At 37.9% G+C, this 20,645-nt stretch overlaps 1 protein-coding gene across 1 annotated transcript; it reads right to left on the bottom strand.

Annotated features, from left to right (window-relative positions):
- Positions 1-1,323: 1,323 nt before the first annotated feature.
- On the bottom strand, positions 1,324-20,282 carry LOC129740443 (protein dispatched). The gene is made up of 9 exons (XM_055732116.1): positions 19,654-20,282; positions 18,634-19,254; positions 18,160-18,572; positions 18,002-18,093; positions 4,868-5,145; positions 4,522-4,795; positions 4,185-4,417; positions 3,971-4,125; positions 1,324-3,908 (listed from the first exon to the last, which is right to left on the bottom strand). Exons 2-9 carry the CDS (start codon positions 19,241-19,243, stop codon positions 2,442-2,444), a joined length of 3,522 nt encoding a protein of 1,173 aa, XP_055588091.1. The 5' UTR covers positions 19,244-19,254; positions 19,654-20,282; the 3' UTR covers positions 1,324-2,441.
- Positions 20,283-20,645: the final 363 nt, after the last annotated feature.

Below are 20,645 nucleotides of genomic sequence, written 5' to 3'. Positions count from 1 at the left end.
GGTGCACATATGCGCTGACGACGCGAAAATTGCAAGTTTTTGTGAATCGCTGCCTGCGGAATATCATTCGCGTTTGGTGGCCAGGCAACTGAATCTCAAACGTGGAACTACATTGCCGGTGTTATCAAAAGGCGCTAGAAATCGAGATTCGGGAACGTAAGTGGAGATTGATTGGGCACACGCTGCGAAGAGATGAAAACGAGATTTGCAGAGATGCGGTTGACTGGAAACCAGATGGACATCGGAAAAGAGGCAGGCCCAGAAGCTCGTGGCAGCGTAGTCTAGCCACTGAAATCCGCACAGTTGACGAAAACCTTGGCTGGCAGCAAGTGAAGACGCGCTCCGGATCGCCAGCAGTGGAGGTCTTTTATCTCAGCCCTATGCGTTGGTAAATCGGCGCCGGGCCCTTAGGTAGATAGGTAGGTGGGTATTAAATGTTTGAATTTTCACTATAATCAATTTTAAAACGCGTTATACTTAATCTTTACGATTCGTGGCAAACAGAGCACCATTAATCGGGGCGCGATGAGCATATTCTGCCATAGAATATAGTACCGAATTCAAATAAATGAACTAAACTGAATTATAGAGCTACAGCTTGGCTAGTTTACATCTGACGATTCAGCCTATTGGAAAGGTGTCGGAGAATGTAAATCAGAAGACTCGAGTTCGAGGTGATTTTTTTTCATTTGCCAATCATGATCATGAATGGTAATTAAAAAAAATGCCACGACAGAAATCGAACTCGAGTCCTTTGATTCCTCTCCGACATCTTATCATTATGCCAAATCGTCAGATGAAACTAGTTAAGCTGTAGCTCTATAATTCAGTTGAATTCATCGAGTCAAATTCACTGCCAGATTCTACGGCAGAAAACGCTCATGCCTCAGGGAGGGTTCTCATTATGCCCCTACTACAGTATTCAGCTTTCTGCAAAAAAATTTAAAATACATTTTTAAACGTTTTTATCTTTATCTGTAACTCACATATTATAGTTGTTTTCTATGGTTAAATGAGCGTCCTCCTTAAGGTGGCTATTATACCTTTATCTCCTCTAGTAAACAAATGACTCCCTATTTCTAGGAAAGAATGCCTGCTTTCTGCTACGTTATTGTGAACAACAGCTCCTAGTATTCTGCACCATCTTGTGGCCGGGAAACAGTTTGGCCAGATTGAAACGGATGTCAGCCATCTCGCCTACCGCTTTGACCAAGAACCCGGGACGGTTGTTTGCTGTCTTATATATCCAAAGTGTGATAACATACCCTTCACATGGCTCTACAGGGGCTTTCTTTCAGAGACGATTTTGATACAGCAAATACCTTTCAGTTTCAAATTGGTTTTATTTTGAAAACATAACACATTTTCACGAACATGCTGCGAATAAAAGAGTAAGTATATTCTCAAAAAGTAAACGTAACAAAGTTACATTAGTTTGGCATCTACCGAGAATTATGTCTAACTGTTTTTTTCCTGTCACCTCTTTCTTTGAGCTTTTGACACTTTTCAGTGTATAGTATAGTAGTAACTTCATAAAATATCTATTGCTACCAAAACTAATGTAGCTCCGAGCAAAGTAACTGGATCTTGGCACGGTACTTCCAACCTCCGAGTCTACTCTACTTCTCATTTTGGCTATCTGATAGATCTTAATTTCTCATATTCTATGGGCACATAACTCCAAACGCTTGCTTTGAATTCCAGTCCCAGTAACGAAAATCGTTTTTTTTTTTGCAAGGATTTTCATCCGTTTGGATGATTCATCCCGAGAAAATCGTTTTCAAAAATAATATTCCATTAATAGTCAAGCATACATGTTGGATTGATCATCCCTATTAATACCAGTCAGTAGTTTATAAGTAAAAATGATCTTTGAAATTCCCTCATCGGTAGAAAGTACATCTTGATTAAGCTAGCCGAGCTTGCATTGCTCAACGGACTGTGAAGTTCTTGTAATCACCGTGTTAAGTTATTTTTGGATCCGAAAACCGGAATCTGAGGTTTTTTCACGTTGGAACCGTCCCAGATCCGACACATAAATTTAATTCAGCACCTTTAGGTAGGTTGCAACTATCGTCGTAGATTTGCCTATAGCTGTAATGTTGCAAATTACCGTGTTTGGGCACCATAATGTTACAAGATAATTTTAACTAACGTGGCAAATTTTAAATATAGAATCGTTAGCCGATGTTTGTTAGAAATTTTATTGTCAAGAAAATCAGTAAAACTACTTCGTCCAAACAAGATTGCCATTTGGTTTCGTTTCATTTGCTTAACCACTTTCATGCCGAATGAGTCACCTAAGCGAATTTTGGAACAGGAAGTCCGTGCGAAGAATTAGTACGTTAGTACTACCTAGTAGGGGTCCAAAAAGCTCCTAGCTTTTAAGCCAGTCAAGATCAATTTGAGCATCACATGTTTCTAATACTAACATTACCAACCTATCCACTTTTGGAATCAACATCATCCGGTAGTACAACGGTGATCGCACTGGCCGTCGATGGACTTTGTTCCCGTGGAAGGGAATACTTTTTCTTAAATGCCCTATCGAAATTTATCGGTCTGGAAATGTCCAAGTTAATTGGTTTAATAATCGAGTTGGACGTGAGAGAATCAAGTTCATGGGACTCGGAACCTACCAATTCCCCAGCTGCCGAGCTCGAGTTAGATAACAGCTGTTCGGAAACCGTATTCTGATGGTGATGATTCAGTCGATTCCCGGACTCTACCTGAGCCTTCGCACCATCCCGTAAATTCGATCTAAATTTCGGATACCGAAACTGTCCAAATCCAAACTGAGGGCCGACCACCCGCAAAAGACTCATTAGGAAGAACGTAGCATATATCCAACTAATTGACATAACTATAACCAAGAAAACGCCTATCTGAATGTAGGCAAGCACACTCGAGGGCAGCATTAAGGCCCCGGCTATTCCTGTAGTAAGTGCAGCCATTGCTGTTGGCCCGATCATTCTGGTCAACGAAAAATGCGTCGATGACTTCCGGTCCGACTCGGTCGACAGTCTATAATGAACACCGTAATGCAGACTAAAATCTACAGCTAATCCTATCGCCGTGCTCACGGCAACACTCTCTAACACATTCAGTTTCCAACCTAGTAGCACTAAAACGGCAACGGTTGTCAGTATCGTAAACGTAACAGTCACAATAGCGTACAGGCTAATCAATACATTCAATGTCACTAACAATAAAACTAGTAATGCAACTATCATGGCCATACAAATGGCAACCATCGTCCCTGTAGACAACGTGTCTTGCAGGTCAAAAAACTCTAACTCACTGATAAACCATGCATTCTTCATCTCCGATGGAGCCTCTAGAAGCATCTGACTAAACCATTCCTCGACGGTTCTTACAAAGTTATCTATCTCTGAATAGGACATCGTGAAAACCTGATTGCTTTCGTACTCAATCACAACAGCCTTCACCTGTGCTAACGCTCCGCTACTATTCACGAACGATTGTCTGGCAAATTTAGGCCCCGCTACCCCAGGTATGAAAAACTCCCGCGGTGTTTCATACAAGCTAGAGATAGACTCGGGCAAACACATATCAAAAACATCGGGTGCAAACGGAAATGAAGAAACCTCACAGCAGGGTGTTCGGTCAATTTCTCCCATAGAGTCGTTACACCGACGCGTCATCCAATTGATAAAATTTTCGATGAAACAGTTCGGCAGCAGAGGTCCGTAGCTCACCTGGTAGAATGTCTGATTCTTCAGACTTTTGCAGAACCCCAACATCCACTGTTGCGATTCCGGGGCGCTCATGTTGAAACTTTCATCAAAGTACAACTTACCTCGTTGCTCCGGGTTCAGATAATTGCCTCGGTCCACTGGGAGCACGCCCCAAACGAAACGCAGCGGTAACTTGAAAGTGTCCGATGTCTGAAATGCAATTTAAAAAAAAATAATTCCAACAAAGGTGACACCTGAGAAAATTCACTTACGCTGTATATCTTTTCGAACCAAAACATATCCCTGTACTCGCTATCATATTTTTCAAAAGGGTGACTACTGATAAACAGTTTAAAATCAGGTGAGTCCGGTAGCCGTAGTTTTGGCCAGTAGAGAACCGTAACACCACTTAGAACACCAATTATACCTGCAAAAAAAGAGCAGCGTCATCAACTCTGTCGCAACTGTTACACCATCCCATCTCACCTAACAATGCTATCCAGAGAAGCGGAACACCTATTACTAATGATATAATCACGTCCTCAAGTTTTCTTCCTAATTGACTAACGGCCTTAAATGGATAGTTAAGCTTTTCGGCCCAGCCTTCGAACGGTTTCATCAAGGAGAAGCAAGATATGCGCTCGGCTATCGAAACGGACGCCGGCAGCCAAGTTACCATGAGCAGGTAGTTGGCCATCACTGCAGTGCCGGAGAAAATGCTGAAATGGATGAAGAAGTTTTTTGAACGGTTTCTCAAACGTCTGTATAATCCAATAATCATTAAAACTCTATTATATAAGCCACAACTAGAGATTTCTCTCACCCGAAACATCGAACAGCGGTAATCGAGCTGACATACGATGCATAAAATGCCGCAGCCGTGGTCAGCGACGTTACCAGCATTGACAATGCGGCATGTCTCAGGGTGCAAGCCATGATACCGACAAGCGTGTCCGATCGGCTGTTCGAACCGTCAGCTACCACATACGAGGAAGAAGAAGATCCAAGCGCCACAATGCCCCCGGTAAGTTTTCGTCGTTCTTGAAGAACACACTGCCAAATCTTAAGGAATATAAATGCGTCATCTGCTCCAATTCCTTAAAAAAAAACAAAATTTGAAGGTCACTGGCCAATATTCGCAAATGACTCACAGCTCGATCACTACTTACCAACTACAACTATTACGGCTAATAGATTCATAAACGGGAAGAACGACAGCTCGAAGATCAGCATGTAGATAAAGTATGCGATCCCGAGTGAAAAAATCACAGCAATCACGGTCATTATTGTGACAAATAGGGATTTGGTATATAGCCACATCGAGATCACCACAAACATACCGCCCAGCCCGACTAACCATCCGTCGCGTAACAAACATTCGTCAAAGAGAGCATTTTTGAGGCCCATATCCATCGCTACGACAGCCACTAAATCGTTCGCCAGATTCCTGTAAGAAAAAAATGGATTAATCAAATAAAAAAAAACAGCGTTCGGAAAGTGCCGGAACATCCGAGTGTTTGGATCTGTTAGATAGTAATCATTGAATTAAATAAAGAGTAGTTAACAACCTTCTCTCATTCAACGCTTTACTAGAAAGCAAAGATTGCTAAACGACAAAACCGATGATGCAAACGCTCACGTGACCCGGCTTCACGAAGCATTACATTCGAGGCAGCGAATCCGAAAACAAACGCATGGCTCTCACTCATCTCCTGTTACAAGCTTGAGGGAACCTAATTCAAAAGGCGCATAAATAGTAAACCCAGTAATCTCGGGTCTCCTCGTTTGTGCGAGCATCGAATGCCCGAGGGTTGTCTGCTATTGCTATATTATTGCCACAAGGCTGCAATAAAAGATCACCAAGTATCAAGATAGTCGGGCTGTTGTTTTTTCGAACAAATCGTTGGCGTCACCTACACAATGTTTATGGTGCTGCCGCCCTGCGAGATGGGATCCAAGCTTTGCAGCTTCCCACACAAGCATTGCAGCTTTGCATTCAAGTTTTGAGTGGAAGCACATCATCACACTAATACTTAGAAAATCAAGCGTAACTTCACTCACACAATGTTTAAGTTTATATTGTATACAACAATGCAATTTGCACTGGTACATGTGTGTGCGTGAAAAAAGTTCAAACTCGAGCTTGGATCTCAACCCGTCAATCCTCATTTGGCGCTAGTGTTTTGTCGCCGGAATTCCGTGGAAGCCGATAGCGCCTGCTGCAATGCTATAGAATCCGTGTGGAGCACATATCTCAGATTTAAGCTCTTTTTTATCACATTCAAGTTTTTTCTCAGATTTAAGCTTTTTTCTCAGATTTGAGCTTTCATCTCCAATGCTCTCAAGGCAAAAAAAAGCTTAAAACCGAGATTCACTAACACCAGGTCACTGCAACGATATCACCAACATCTATTTGCTAAATGCAGATCCAGAGGCCGGCATTTCTATTCCAACCGTGTGGAGCACATCTCTCAGATTTCCCCTTTTTTTTTGACAGATTTAAGCTTTTTTCCTCAGATTTAAGCTTTCATCTCCTATGCTCTCAAGGCAAAAAAGCTTAAATCTGAGGAAAAAAAGCTTAGAAACGAGATTCACGAGCACATATTTAAAGATGTTGGTCACACGATACACATAGACAAATCGTGTAACGTTGCCGCCCTCTGTGCAGATCCCGGCAATGTTACACGATTACACTTTTATTTCCTCAGATTTAAGTTTTTTTTTGCCTTGAAAGCATAGGAGATGAAAGCTTAAATCTGAGGAAAAAAGCTTAAATCTGTCAAAAAGAGGGGAAATCTGAGAGATGTGCTCCAGGCTCCACCTCAACAAGAGGGGAAATCTGAGAGATGTGCTCCACACTAAAGCCCTAAAATAAAAGTGCAGCACACTCACCGATTTGGCAGCACCGAAAAAGCTTCTATAATCTTTCAACACTGTCCGTAAACATTCGCATGACTTCTTGTTGATGTGCAGCTGTGTTGCAGATTGTGAAGTTGATTTTCGTTTAGTGAATATTATTTAATTTGTTCTCCGTTGTGTCAATTGTTAAAATAAAAATGAAGTGCTTCTTTCCGTTTTGCTCCAATGAATTTTCTCTGCATTCTTGATTAATTTCAATTAAAAAATTGAAAGTCACAGTCACACAGATTACAATACTTCCCACGAATTTGAAAAGGTAAAAATGGTTTTTTTTTCTCTCATTCGCTTTTGGCGCAGACCTTTGGTCCATGACAGCCAAGTTTTGTTGTGAATTAAGTGGTTGTAGGAAGGGAATATTAACGTTTCGCGATTTTTGAATTAACCGTTTAACAGAGTGATAGCTTGGGACCGTATACACGAGATAGATTCACAGTATTTGTTGATATCGATTTGAAATTTACATTTATACATTTGCTTTAGTTTTTTTTAATGAATTCAGCCAAAAGCTTAATCTCATCGTGGTCATTTTTTTTAAGTATTTGTTCTAATTCTGTTCTGTTTTTCAAGAAGGGGATATTATTTCTGTAGTTATTCCATTTGATACATTCGTAAAGTATGTGGGAAATATTTTCAGTGATTTTACAAGTGTCACAATTGTCGTCTGTTATTAGTTTCCATTTTTTAAGCCTGTCTTTCGTCGCTATGTGACCGCTTCTCAGTCTTGATAATATTATAGTATCGTCTGTTGAAAGGTTCATGTTATGGAACCATGGTTTCGGAGTAGCGTTGGATTTTATTTTGAAATGGTAAGCACCTTTATCTACTGATATGGTTTTGTATTCCTGGTTCCACATGCACCATGTTTCGTTTTTAATATTAAGCAGTAAATCGCTTAATGTTAGGGCTAATTCTTTGATGTTATTCATGGTCGTTCCTAGCTTTGCCGCCGTATCGGCTCTATCATTACCGATCAAGTTAATGTGTCCTGGGATCCATTGAATATTGAGGCTTCCTATATTTGATTGGTCGATGATCTGGTGTATTTTCGCAATAAGATAATTATCTCCTGAAGTGTCATGTGAGAGTAATTCTGTTGCACTTTTTGAATCGGTTAAAATTGTCGCGTTGTAAATTTATTTTCTATAATATATTCGATAGCTTTAAGGATTGCTACGAGTTCGGCGTTCATAATTGTGAATTGTGTTTTTAGTCTACCACTGACTGATGTTTTATCACGTTCGTCGTAGAATCCATAGCCAGGTCTTCCCTGTAATTTAGAACCATCCGTGAAGATGATATGGCTTTGTGAGTATTTAGATTTTATTAGTTCTAATACCATTTGCTTTTGAACTGATATAGGGAGTTGTTTTTTTGAAAGCGATGAAATGTGGGAGTTTATACTAACTTTATTTGATTTAAGTAATGGGATTTTTTTTGATAATTGTTTAAGATGGGACTTGTTTATGTTTGCCATTTGTTCTAAGTGAGATCTATGTTTATGGATGTTTTCTGAGTGGATGGCTTCGTTCAGGAATTTAACTATCGGGCTATTGTTATTGTAGATTGTTTTTGCTACTTCTTTGAGTGCTAAATAGGCTGCTCTCTTTGAGCGGAAGCTCTCCTGCTTCTGTAAGAATAACGTTATTAGGTGTTGATTTTAAATATCGCAATGAAGTACGTATATATAGATGTTGTAATGTTTCAAGTTTTTTGAAGGATGTTTTGGATGTTGATGAGATAATTGTCAGGCCGTAATCTAAGTGTGGTTGAATTATAGATTTTGTAAGATTTATCATTGTACTAGGGTGGGCTCCGTTTTTTCGTCTGGTGATCATTTTGAGGATGTTGTGTTTTCTCTTTGCGGTTGTGACTATTGTATCTATATGCTTATTGAAGTTTAGTCTATGGTCTATGTGTATTCCAAGGAATTTATGTACTGTTTTAACATCTATTTTTTTATGATCTATGTATAACTGAAGTGAAGGGTGTAACTTATTTGTGAAAACCATTGCTCCACATTTATCGGGGTTGATTTTCATATTTATTTCTGTCATTTTGGATGTTATCTCCGATAGGAATTCATTCATGAGTTGGGTAGCTTGGTCTATAGACTTAGCTTGAACTACTGCCGTGAAATCATCGGCAAATTGGATGAGTATTTTTCTATTGTTAGTTATTTCATGTAAACTTTGTGTGTAAACGTTGAATAGAACGGGGGATAAAGGGCACCCTTGGGGGAGTCCTTTATTTGTTTGTCTTACTATATTGTTTCCATCGTTGAGATTCAATATTGCTTTTCTTTTCGATAGATAATGGTAGATCCAATTTATAATTTCCGTCGGTTTGTTCTTTCTGTCTAGGATATTTAATAGTTTTTGAATATTTACATTATCGAATGCTTTCGATAGATCTAAAAAGGTTACTAATGTTACTTCGTTTTCTCTTTTACTTTTATGTATATATGATATAAGGGTATTTACACAATTGATGGCTAATACTTTACGTTTAAATCCAAAAGAGAACTGTGGAATCAGATTGTTATTTTCTAAGTATTTACAGAGGATATTTTTTACAGGGAAATTTATTAATTTTATAAGTACTGTTAGTAAGGAAATTGGTCTATATGATGTCGGAGAATTCGGATTTTTTGTGGGTTTTAGTATCGGGACGACTTTGATATCTCTCCATTCCTCTGGTATATTTCCGTTGTTCGCAACTACGTTTAAGTATTCAACAATCTTATAGATAAAAGTTCGGGTTGGATTTGTTTGAGCATGTAAAATGATAGTCCATCCATACCTGGAGCTGACCTTTCTTTTTTCTGTTTTATCATTTTATTAATTTCCTTGTAACTAATAACTATCTTATTATCTGTTGGTTGGGGAGTGTAATTAATATTATCAGTATTTTCTGGGTAATTTAACTCCATGAATTCATGAGCTAAATTAGTATCGTTTAGAACATGTTGATTATTTTTTGATGGGTATCCTCCACTTATTCTTTTAATGGTGTCCCACAGTTGTTTTTGATTCATTTGCGGATCTATCGAGTTTATAAGCTCTGTCCAACTTTCTCTAGATTTTTTCCTAATCATTTGTTTTAATTTGGCTTTCGATTTTTTGAATTCAAGGTAGTTTTCTTGAGTTTGATTCCTAAAGTATCTTATCAAATTATTATTTTTTAGTTTCATAAGTTTTTCTATCTCCTCGTTCCACCAAGGTTTTGGGGATTTTGATGAGTCGAGGGTATATGTACAGTTTTTTATTTTGTCGTTAATCTCTGTAGAAATGTCATATTGGCTTTTGATTGAATCTGGGTTGATTGTGTTGATTTGTTCAATAGCTTTATTTTTATTTATAAAAATTCTCTTCTCGGATGATTTGAAGGAGTCGATGATATTAAATGATATTACTTTATGGTTGCTACTGAATTCTTGATCTAAGACTTTCCATTCTACTTTGTCTGCTATGTCTGAGGATATAAGTGTTAAATCTATAGCTGATTCTGGGGTCCCTGGAGGTTTTATTAACGTGGGAGATCCATCGTTCATTAGTATTGCGGTTCTGGGAAAATTTCTAATCGCGCGACGGTAGCCTTCCGTGCGGTAGGCTAGCCGGAGCAGTAAACACAGTCAAAAAATTTACTCTTACTCACTAATTTCATTGAAAAGTTAAGAAGTAAATTCTTGAATCAATCTTCAAATAATTATTTTGCAAGAGAGGACAAAACATGAAGTCATCGGAATGAAATATTATTATTCTTAGTATTCATTGAAATTGAATTAATTACGAGCGTTAAAATCCCAGACAAAACAAAAAACAATCTACATTATTGAAAACACATTTTTCCATAGCCTGAGAATTAATGAATTTGGCATGACGAAGATTTTTGATGCGATAAATGCGTCTTTGATACTTTTTATGCTGGTCGAATTCAATTATGTTGTCGTTAAAATGTAACAAATCGTATATGAGAAGTTAAAAAAAAGGAGTTGTGTACGGTGAATAATCTATTATAGGAAATAATACCATTCGCATCGCAACAAATTGGACTGCGCACTAGACTGAGTCGATTTGGGGTCATTTTTGAATTTCTCAAACCCTGGGGTCTTAAAATCTTCGTTTTGGTCCAAAACTCATCCATGATTTTTTGCAGAATTTTCAAGTAACGTTTACATGATTAAATTTGAACTTTTATGTTTGTATGGGAAAATTGAATATTTTGTACTGAAAAATCAACATCATTTTTGTTTCATCTGTGGAACCGAGCCTGCTGATGATTTTTGTGCCAATTTATAAAATATTCAAAGGAAATTTTCCGCTGAACAACTTTGTCAAATGTCATAACTTTGTATCTTTTCAGACAAAAAAGTTATTAGGTGTTTAACAAGTGTATGTCTTTTGGTGCTGATAAACAATAAACTCAATTGACACCGCTGCTGAGTGCCTAGCGAGATATTGCATGATCATTTTCCATGCAATTCATCGCGGGGCACAATCAGTGGTGTCAATTGAATTTACTGTTTATCAACACCAAAAGACATACAATTGTTAAACAGCTAATAACTTTTTTGCCTGAAAAGATACAAAGCTATGACATTTGAAAAAGTTGTTCAGCAGAAAATTTCCTTTGAAGATTTTATAAATTGGCACAAAAACCATTAGCAGGCTCGGTTTCACAGATGAAACAAAAAAGATGTTGATTTTTCAGTACAAAATATTCAATTTTCCCATACAAACATAAAAGTTCAGATTTACTCATGTAAACGTTACTTAAAAATTCTGCAAAAAATCATGGATCCGTTTTGGACCAAAACAAAGCTTTTAAGACCCCAGGGTTTGAGAGATTAAAAAATGACCCCAAATCGACTCAGTCTACTGCGCACTCATAACAGCGAAATTTATGCGATCTGTCAAATCAGTATAAAATCTGACGGTTTTTTACACTCTAACCGCTTTTCAGTTAAACTTTATACGGATAACTCCGACTGCAAAACATAGCACGAAATCCAATATTCAATGAATGATCGCTACCGTGTCGTCGAACTCTAAACTTATTTAAACAACTACAGGTTTTCATTTTTTTTCGTGAATTTGTCCGCTAATTGACCCCATCGCAAACAGGTTTTTTTTACTATTCATTTTTCCGTGATTTTGACCGCTGATTGACCAAGCTCAAGGCAAACACAATTTTTTGTTTTATAAACAATAGATAATCCGATAATAATATTTGGTATACATGTTTGTTTGACAACTTTGTATTAAACCATCTTTCAATGTTTTCCGCTTGTTCATCCGATTTAATTTCAGTCGATAAATAATCCTTATGTAGAACAATGCTCATTTTTTTCTTGAATACTGTAATTTTTTTACAGTGGTACCCTACGGGAGCCCAAATCAGCTATCGCAGAAATAGAAAAAAAGAGTGGATCAGCAATATCAATTCGGTATCGTCGAACAGATGTGAAACGAGTTCACCTCGTGTGCAAGAATTTTGTTGCGGGTTCCATGTCTCATGGTGAGCGTTAAAGTCGCCCGCAAGTATTGTTGTCATGTTCAATTGTTCTATTTTACTAAGTATTGATTTTAAGGGTTCTTTTATATCTTGATTTCTAATTGATGGAGGAATGTAAATTGAAATTATAAAAAGATTGGGAAAAGTGTTCAGAGTTTTTATGGCTATTGCTTCAATAGGATCTATGCTGTTGAATTTTATTTCTTCGTATCTGATATTGTTTGCCGTTAAAATACCTACTCCACCATGACCTTGCGGTCTCAGTGATGTTATGAATTTATATCCGGGGAATTTGAATTCTTCTCCAGGTTTCATCCAAATCTCTTGTAATAATGCTATGTCCACTTTGTTTTTATTGAGGAAATATTTGAGTGTTTTTCTGGTATCTGAAGGTCTGATGCTTGTAATATTGTTTTGTATAAGGTTAAGATTTCTTAGACTTGACATTTTGGTAATCTTTTGATATGAAAAGTTAAGGTGTTTCAATTTTTCCTCAGAGTAATTGATGTTATATTTGATTTGTTTAGGAATACGAAGGAAGAACTAGATTTTACTTTCCCAGAAGGGCATCCAATGGATTACTCTTCTGGTGCAGATCAACTCCGGTTCTTCCTAGTATTCCGTAATAACGACGGGTGTTGATGTTATTCTATAGCTTTTGTTCTTGGTTGATAAGCTTCTTGATTTTATCGCTTATTTCGATCAGCAAAATATCTGAGTCAAAGGGGTCCTTTTTGCTTTTTGTTTGATTTGCATGTTTAATAATAGAGCTTTGAATTTCTTTCATTTTGTTGAAGATATTTGTGATATTCAATTGTTTAAGGAGGTCTTGTTTAAGTTTTTCAGTGATTTTATCAATTTCTATGGTTTGTTGCTTTGGTGGTGTGGGTGTTAATAATTCTGGTGGATTGAGGTTTCTTGAAGTTGTAGGTTTTTGTGATTGGTTATTTATTAAAGGGGGGAAACTTTGTAGAGAATTGATTCGTGGTTGTGTAGTTTTGTTTTTCGGAAGTCGGTTGAGTGCTTCTGCTAGGGTGAGTTTTTCGGTAGCTATTGTAAATCTAATTTTATCTTGCCTTATTCTTTCGGGACAGTTTCTGTCCGTTACAATATGTGGACCTAAGCAATGGTAGCATCTAGGGGAAAGTGTACATGGTGAGTCATTAATTTCATGGGTTTGACCACAGTTTTCGCATCTAGTTTGTTTGCTTTTACAGGTTTTGTTTTTGTGGCCGTATCTCCAACAATTCGAGCAAAGTTTAATTGGAAAGATGTAATGGTTAACTTTTGTGGGAATACCGTAGATAGTTACTGATTCGGGAAGATCTTGGCCTTCGACGAAGATCTTAATCGCGTTTGTATCAATTAGTTTCTTATCTTTCATCCTTTTAATTCTTTCGATTTTAATTATCTTCCTTTTTCCTGAGTCAATATTTTCCTGAATCTCCGGTATAGTAAAAGATATTGGTATGTTTCTTAGGACCCCAATAGATTCCTGAAACATTTTAGGTACGTAAACTCGATATTTGAAATCATTTTTCAAGATTGCGGAATTGATAAGCACATCTGCATCTTTAGGGGAATTAAAGCTTATTTTGAACCTACCTGGCCCTGCTCCTTTAAGCTCATTATAATTTTTTACTCCAATGTTTTTTAGGATTTTGGCGATTTCCATAGGATGGATAAATTTTGGTTTTTCTTGTTTTTGGTTTTTCTTGTTTTCTTCCTCTTCGTCTTTGTTATCTTCCTGAATTTTTTCGATAAAGAAAGTTTTGTATTTTCTGTTGCTCTCATTCCATTTTCCAGCATATTTGAATGTTTCGGATTTTTCTGTTCTAGATTTTTTGGTTGGTCTTTGAGGTTCTTCGTCCTCGTCGGTCTTTTGGTCAGATTTATTTTCTTTTTTGTTTCTCATTTCTTTTATTTTCTTCGTCGTTGTTTCTGAGTCGCTTAGATTTTTTTCTAGTTTTCTTCTTGTTCCTATTCTTTCCGTTTTTTCGTTGGCTGGGTCTGATGAAGCATTCATTTCTGAATGTTCCTCAAACCCACGGAAGCCATCTTGCATTCGGTTTTTAATTTCTCGATGAGTTTTTAGATTCACTTAAGGCTATGTTATTTAAATTGATTAATAAATACCGTACTGTGGATCCACTCTTGTCACAATCTTACACCACCATCCGTTATTGGATAGTTAAAAAAAAAAAAAAATTTTTTTTTCTAGAACACGTGTCGCGATTCAATAAAAAATTTCACAGCAAAAGATTGGTTATCACTTCCCTGGCGTCTGTTCCAGTTGGCGGTTGAAGCGAGAGTGGTAAAAATGGTTATGCTCGATTGGAACGACTTTTGACAGTTCGATTGGAACTCCGCGGTAACAGTCTGCCGCACTTTTATTTTAGGGCTTTACTCCCAAGGGGCTGAAGAAAACAAAAATTCCCGTACCATGTTTTCAGTCAAGAAACCCGCAGGAAGAAGAAAAAATAAACGAGTGAAACACGTTATAGGGGCAACATGGCGTCCTTATTGCAAAAATTTCAACCAGAGGCAATTTTTTAGTAATCCTAAAAATGATATCTGCGGCTCGGGAATGTCAATCAAAGGAATCTTTGGTAACGTTAATAAATGATGGTTGGGCACAAAATGCAGAGTTTTCACTATAATCCTTGTTAAAATTGATTCTAAATCTGCAGTATGACAACAACAGATGCGTTTGGCAACCAAAATGGTACCCTATTCCGAGTCTATTATGGGGTGAAGTGTTTAATTTCGGGAACCACACTGACGTTCTGGTACCAAAAATTTGGTACGGTGCGTTTGTATGCGATTTGACAGCTGGTGCAGTCCTCTGTTTACTCCACACGGTTCCACACGGTTTGTTTACTCCACACGGTTTGCATAACATTGCCGGGATGTGAGAAGAATACTTTTTGCTAGGCTTGCAGGCAACACAGCCAAGTGAAAGTCGTTCTTCTCCAAACGGTGTATCGAATTTGCCGATTTCTGGTGTAATATGCAGAATAAATTCCCTTCGGCTGGTTGGTTCGACGCGCGGTCGTTAATTGTTGTCGGAAATAGTTAAATTTCATATGAAATAGTGTGATTTGGTGTTTTTTATGTGTGAAATGTTGGTGTGAGTTGGAAAAAATATGTACAAAATGGCGACACAAAGATTTATTTCGGGAAACCTGAGCTTTCGTTTAGAGAACTTGCATTCAATGTGCTGAAAACTCCAACGGTAACATATTACTTGTATGAAATTGCGTTACGAGTATTGAACGCAATATGGCATGTGGAAAAAGGTCAGCCTGATGACAGTGGGCTGCAAATGGATTTTGAGAATAAAAAAAGGCTGGAGCTCCGGGTTCGAATACAATGTCAAGAATATTTATTAAGCTAAGTATTCACTTTTCTTTCCTTGCTAAATATGTTAACTGAAGTTGAGACATACTTGTGCAGGCAATGATTTTTCAATCGTTTTATCTTAAAAATTAGAAATATTGTTTTATAAAGAAAATGCAATGACCCAAATCGTCGGCCAGTCCAGTAGTAAAAATTATAATGTAAAATATTTCATCCTTTCCAACAAAAATAAACGGAAAAAGACGTACTATATCCCAAATCATCAAAAGCCTCTTGTCAGAAAAGTTATCATAGGTTCAAAATAGGATTAAATTACTTGGGTGCTTTATTCTGTTGATTAACTTTTGGTTTCTAAGACTTCACAAAAGTGTATTTAGTTCATTTTTGAAACCAAGCTATGTGGTGTAGGACAAACTCATAATCCGCAATGTTGGCCTAGCATCTCCCAGGGTTAACCCTTCCCAAATTAACTAACAATACTCCTAAACCACCTCATGTTTATGGATGGATCGTAGAGATCGCTGTATCTATCTGTGAGTCAATGGTCAGAAAATCGCTCAAGAAAAGCAATCAGGAATGGTTTCTAGCTAGAATGATGCTTCCTCCGAGTGCTGTGATACGCACGTGGTAAAAGTACCCATTGAACATATGTCGAAAATCAACACTAACTTGATACAAGAAGATATACCATGCCCCATCGGAGGCTACCGTTGCTATTCGTCACGTGGCTTATCGACGGTGATCGACATACTTGGTGATACATTTTGAACGTCGCTCCCTCAATCATTCCCGAACGTCTATCCTCGCATCATTGTTGATAATGCTCGTTATTGATAGACGATCATTAATGTTTCAAAAGGAAAAATCTGAATAAATACCAGGACTACATGTTCAAAAAAGCTGTAGCACATGCTGGACAGTTCATTGCGGTTACCTAGTCATGTTTTTGTCCTTCTAGGCAAAGCGAAAAATAAAAAATCATCTGATAGCCTACATAGATCGCTCAGAACGGATACATATCAGTTATGATCCTAAAGGTTGAACGTCGTCAAGGGAAAGAAATCAGCATAGAGACGTTCGTTGCTGATAGTCTGCGTCCTTTTTTACCTCATCATGTATCGCAAAAGTGTTTCAAATACGGAAGCGTCGTTGTCATGCATGATTGTTTGTATGATTTGGTTGAAGAAGGAAAATTTGACTGCTTTGATTTTTTGGCTCTGAATGTAGTCAAGCATGACTTGGTGAAAATGATTGATTTCTGGAAGACTACTGTGAGTAAACGTTGACTAACATACCTTCCCCTATTCCCCACACAGTCCGCAGGGTTCAGCCAGGGCACCTTCAACATTCTGTGGGGGTTAGTCTTCTATTTTAAGAGATTTGATAATCTGAGGCAACGAATTGGAAGATGTAGCTTCTTTTGGAATAATAAGGCAGGAAGTGTAACACAATCATTCACAAGAAAGGTGTTGTAATTCTGAATGACTATTATTCCATAAAACGGTGAATTGTCGCGTAGCTCCAACCGAAGTTCCTGCGAATGCGAATACTGTATTGGAAGCAGTTATCGCGTGGCCGACCCAATTTCGTGACAGACAGTTGCAAGTCATGTTAGAGGATGCTCAAAATTGGAATATTGAAGAGTTGAGAAAATTCATGTTTTAGGATGCACATGCCACATGAACTCAATATCTTCTTTCTTCCTTCGTTGCCTTTTATGCTTTTATGTATGAAGTTCATTTTTTTAGGTTTTCTTTGAGGATCAAGGTTATATAACGAGTTAACGATTCGTCTGTAGATTCTAAAGCTTGGAGTTTCTCAACTCAATGATGTTCAAATGGATTGTTTGAGCATCCTATACTATGATATGCATTTTTTCGTGAAAAAATTGGGACTGCCCCGCGATAACTGCTTCCAATATGGTATTGAACCCGAAAGAATCACTCATGTTGTACGAGAGTCAAATCGACGACTTTCAACTTCATACAGAATTTTTAGAGAAGGTTCATAAATCTTCCTATGAAAAACAGTTAAGTAGGCAACAATAGGAATCTAGAAAATAGCAGATTAGGAGATTTGAGAGTGTGCTCCTTCAACAATGTCTAGTAACCTAATTAAAAGGCGTCGCGACGCTTATGCACACGGGAACACCAAAAGTGGTCATAGTCGATCTTTGATTTCACAGTTTTTGCTATTTTTGATATTTATTTCGTTTTGAGTATTTTCCTTTAAAATTTGATGAATTAAGCTCTTGTTTCTCATACGATTACGTACTTTTGTCCCTTTAAATTTTGGTGATGAAAAATTAAATGGGCTCAACACATGCGTTAACTTAGTTTTTCAGAAAAATATCGATTTGGTTCTCTTGGCAAATTTAAATACTATAAGTCAGTGATTTTTTTCCTAAACATTCATTGTATGAAGCAAATCATTAAAATTGTGGTGAAAATTGTTTTTGGTTACTAACTTTTTCACTGACTGCATGTTTTGAAATAACAGTAGGTACTCACTCTTTTTGAAGACTATGATAAAAGTCCATCGATTTGGTGCTCCTAGCGATCGGCAAGAAAATCATCGATGCGTTAAGAAACTCTGACGACTCCTGTGCAAAAATAAACATAAAGGTATACATTCATCCAAATAATATAAATTAATATGAAATACATACATTCAATTTAATGAAGTATGAATCCGCTAAATAGTGCAGTATATTGTATACTGCATTGTGTTGTTTGCATTCCTGCGGCACCACGCATCTGGACCGTATGCAGTCGTTGCTCAGTTTCATATTGTGATAATATTGGAAGCAATCGAACAGCAATGTTTTTGCCATGGCTATATCCTCTTCATCAAGCTCGAAGCAGGATGTTTTGTTGGACAGAAACGTTACGTAGTTCACGATGGACCAAGGTCGGCAGCAATTGTCGCTGGTCAGCTCTTTCTGACAGATTCCAGGGTAATAATCAGCGCTAACGATACGCTGCTCTAAATCGCACATGGCCAGAAACGCATTCAACTCGAACAGCGTATCGTTCAGGTTGTAATTGACCCGTTGAACCACAAAGTGCGCGTATTCTTTATCTAAAAGAGAGACGGGTTAACATTCTTAATTTAAAAAAATAATCATATGCTTATTACATACTTGGAGACTCGCAGAAGAACCCATCTGCCGGGATATGCATTTCGACGGAGTCCGGTGGAGGGTTCAGCTTCAGCAAAGTAGACCATTTGGCCCGTTTCTTTTCCATGGTCTTGTTACCTACTTCCTCCGCATAGAAAGACATATTTTTACCGTACTCCCAGTTATCGTGTCGACTGTTGAAAGTGTCGTTGTCAAACTCCTCAAAGCTTATCAGCTCCCCATTGGTCGATTTGTTGAACGCCAACTCCTTAAGCATACGTATGTTTTTGTTATACTTGTTTCGTTTTCTACCGCCCGAGTGTTTTTTGCGATCCTTCTTCCGCTTGGTATGCCGGAAACCTGAGCCTAAATCTATCATGTTTTGCTCCATAAGTTCCTTTGGATTGGCCAACAGACGACCCGAGGGACTGGTTTCCTCTAGCAGGTTTCGCCATGCGGTCCAACGTTTACCGATCGAGGTGCCCCGAGCTTCGAACCCGAGTGTGGGATCGTCAAAGTCCGGAAGCTTCTTGGTGATCAGAGCCACCACAATACAGGCCACAGAAAAAACTCCAACCGAAACAAGAACCAAGTGCGGTCGGCGTGCTAAAAGCTTGTAGTACCACTGCATACTGAAGATTTCTGTAATTTACGAAGTTATTTAACATGTTATATCGAATACCTTGAAAATATTTTTTATGTAAGTCAAGCTAAGTTGGACTTGTAAAGTCAAGTGAAATTGGTGTAGTTCGATTGAGGTATAAATTTAAATTATATGTATTCTCCAAGAATTTTGGCTTTCTTCCATAACATTGAAATTTGATTTGTTGCCGAACTCATCTTTATAACCGGCAGACTTATTGCTGAGATACATTTTTTTACAACAGCTACTGTAACATATGTAGGTTCTGATTCAACAAAAAAATCAAACTTTTTTCCTTTTATTTATTTGTAATTTAGGTATTAACTTTAACGCAGCCTGTCGGTTACAATAAACTTTTAGTTCAGGTTATGACAGTCATATAAAGAATTCAAACCTACCTTATTAAAACTAACGATTGGCCTAAATTTAATAATACTGAAGTGCTATTTTATCCTGAATGCCCCCTATGTGGAACGCCCCTAGGTCGAAAGACTGGCTGCACTGTTTAAGCTCATCGCCTTGTTGCTCTGTTGACTTGTTTACATTTTGCAGACGCCTCGCCTTTCTTGCATGTGTAGGTGCGACGACAAGTGCAGAGGAAAAAAAATGCAATCAAAATCCTTAACCCATTCCAAAGCAAGATTCATCGGATAATTTCATGTTTTGAGAGTAGATCTTAAATGGATAAGGGTTTTCAGCATTCCTATCGGTGCAATTTCCGATTGCTTGTCACTATTGTCGACCGTCGATCCCTGGGGCCAATACGGTTTATGCATTTGCTACTCCATCTTGGAGTAAGTTTTCTCCCAGCATATTTTTCAAGGACTGGCACATATTTTCAACTGACCACTAGATACCTTCATGAGCAAACACGGACACTCAACAAATAACTATTGAAAAGCTAACTTAACTAACGTTTTCCACAATATTTTGCAAAACTACTGCGTTATTACAAACGCAGTTCACGGAAACTGAAAAACTCTTGGGCAGCAATTATGGCAAACATACTTTTGCAGACTCCCGTACCAAAACGAAATGTCACATTTTCATTTTCACTCCATCATGATTTTCCTAGAATCGATCATAGATTACGCTACGTACACGAATCAAAACAGAAAGAAAAATGCTAAATTTATACCGTATTTTTTTTCACCTGGAGGCAAACTAGAGGCAACCTAGGTTCGCTCTAACTGCTGTCATCGTGCTCATTTATTGCTCGAGAGGCAAACTAGGTTCGCTCGAAAAAGGGACGGAGTCGCCCTGAGAAAAAAGTCAGTTTTGCGAGAAGTTCACCAATACTGTCAACGTTGTTGTCAAAACATTAAACAGCTGTTTTTGGCTGAAAACAAAACAGTTGAAATAATGAACGGGCAAATGATTATTGCCGCGA

Source organism: Uranotaenia lowii, chromosome 1, assembly GCF_029784155.1.
Source record: "Uranotaenia lowii strain MFRU-FL chromosome 1, ASM2978415v1, whole genome shotgun sequence".
Lineage (NCBI taxonomy): Eukaryota > Metazoa > Arthropoda > Insecta > Diptera > Culicidae > Uranotaenia > Uranotaenia lowii.
Note: the sequence above shows the minus strand (reverse complement) of the source record. Positions and strands in the feature narration are given on the sequence as shown.

Coding starts and splice junctions, on each gene's coding strand:
- LOC129740443 (XM_055732116.1), bottom strand. CDS start 19,243: ATGCAGTGGTACTACAAGCTTTTAGCACGCCGACCGCACTTGGTTCTT. Junction 18,573..18,633: donor GTTCTTCTGCGAGTCTCCAA/GTATGTAATAAG, acceptor TCTCTCTTTTAG/ATAAAGAATACGCGCACTTT. Junction 3,909..3,970: donor GGTTCGAAAAGATATACAGC/GTAAGTGAATTT, acceptor ATTGCATTTCAG/ACATCGGACACTTTCAAGTT.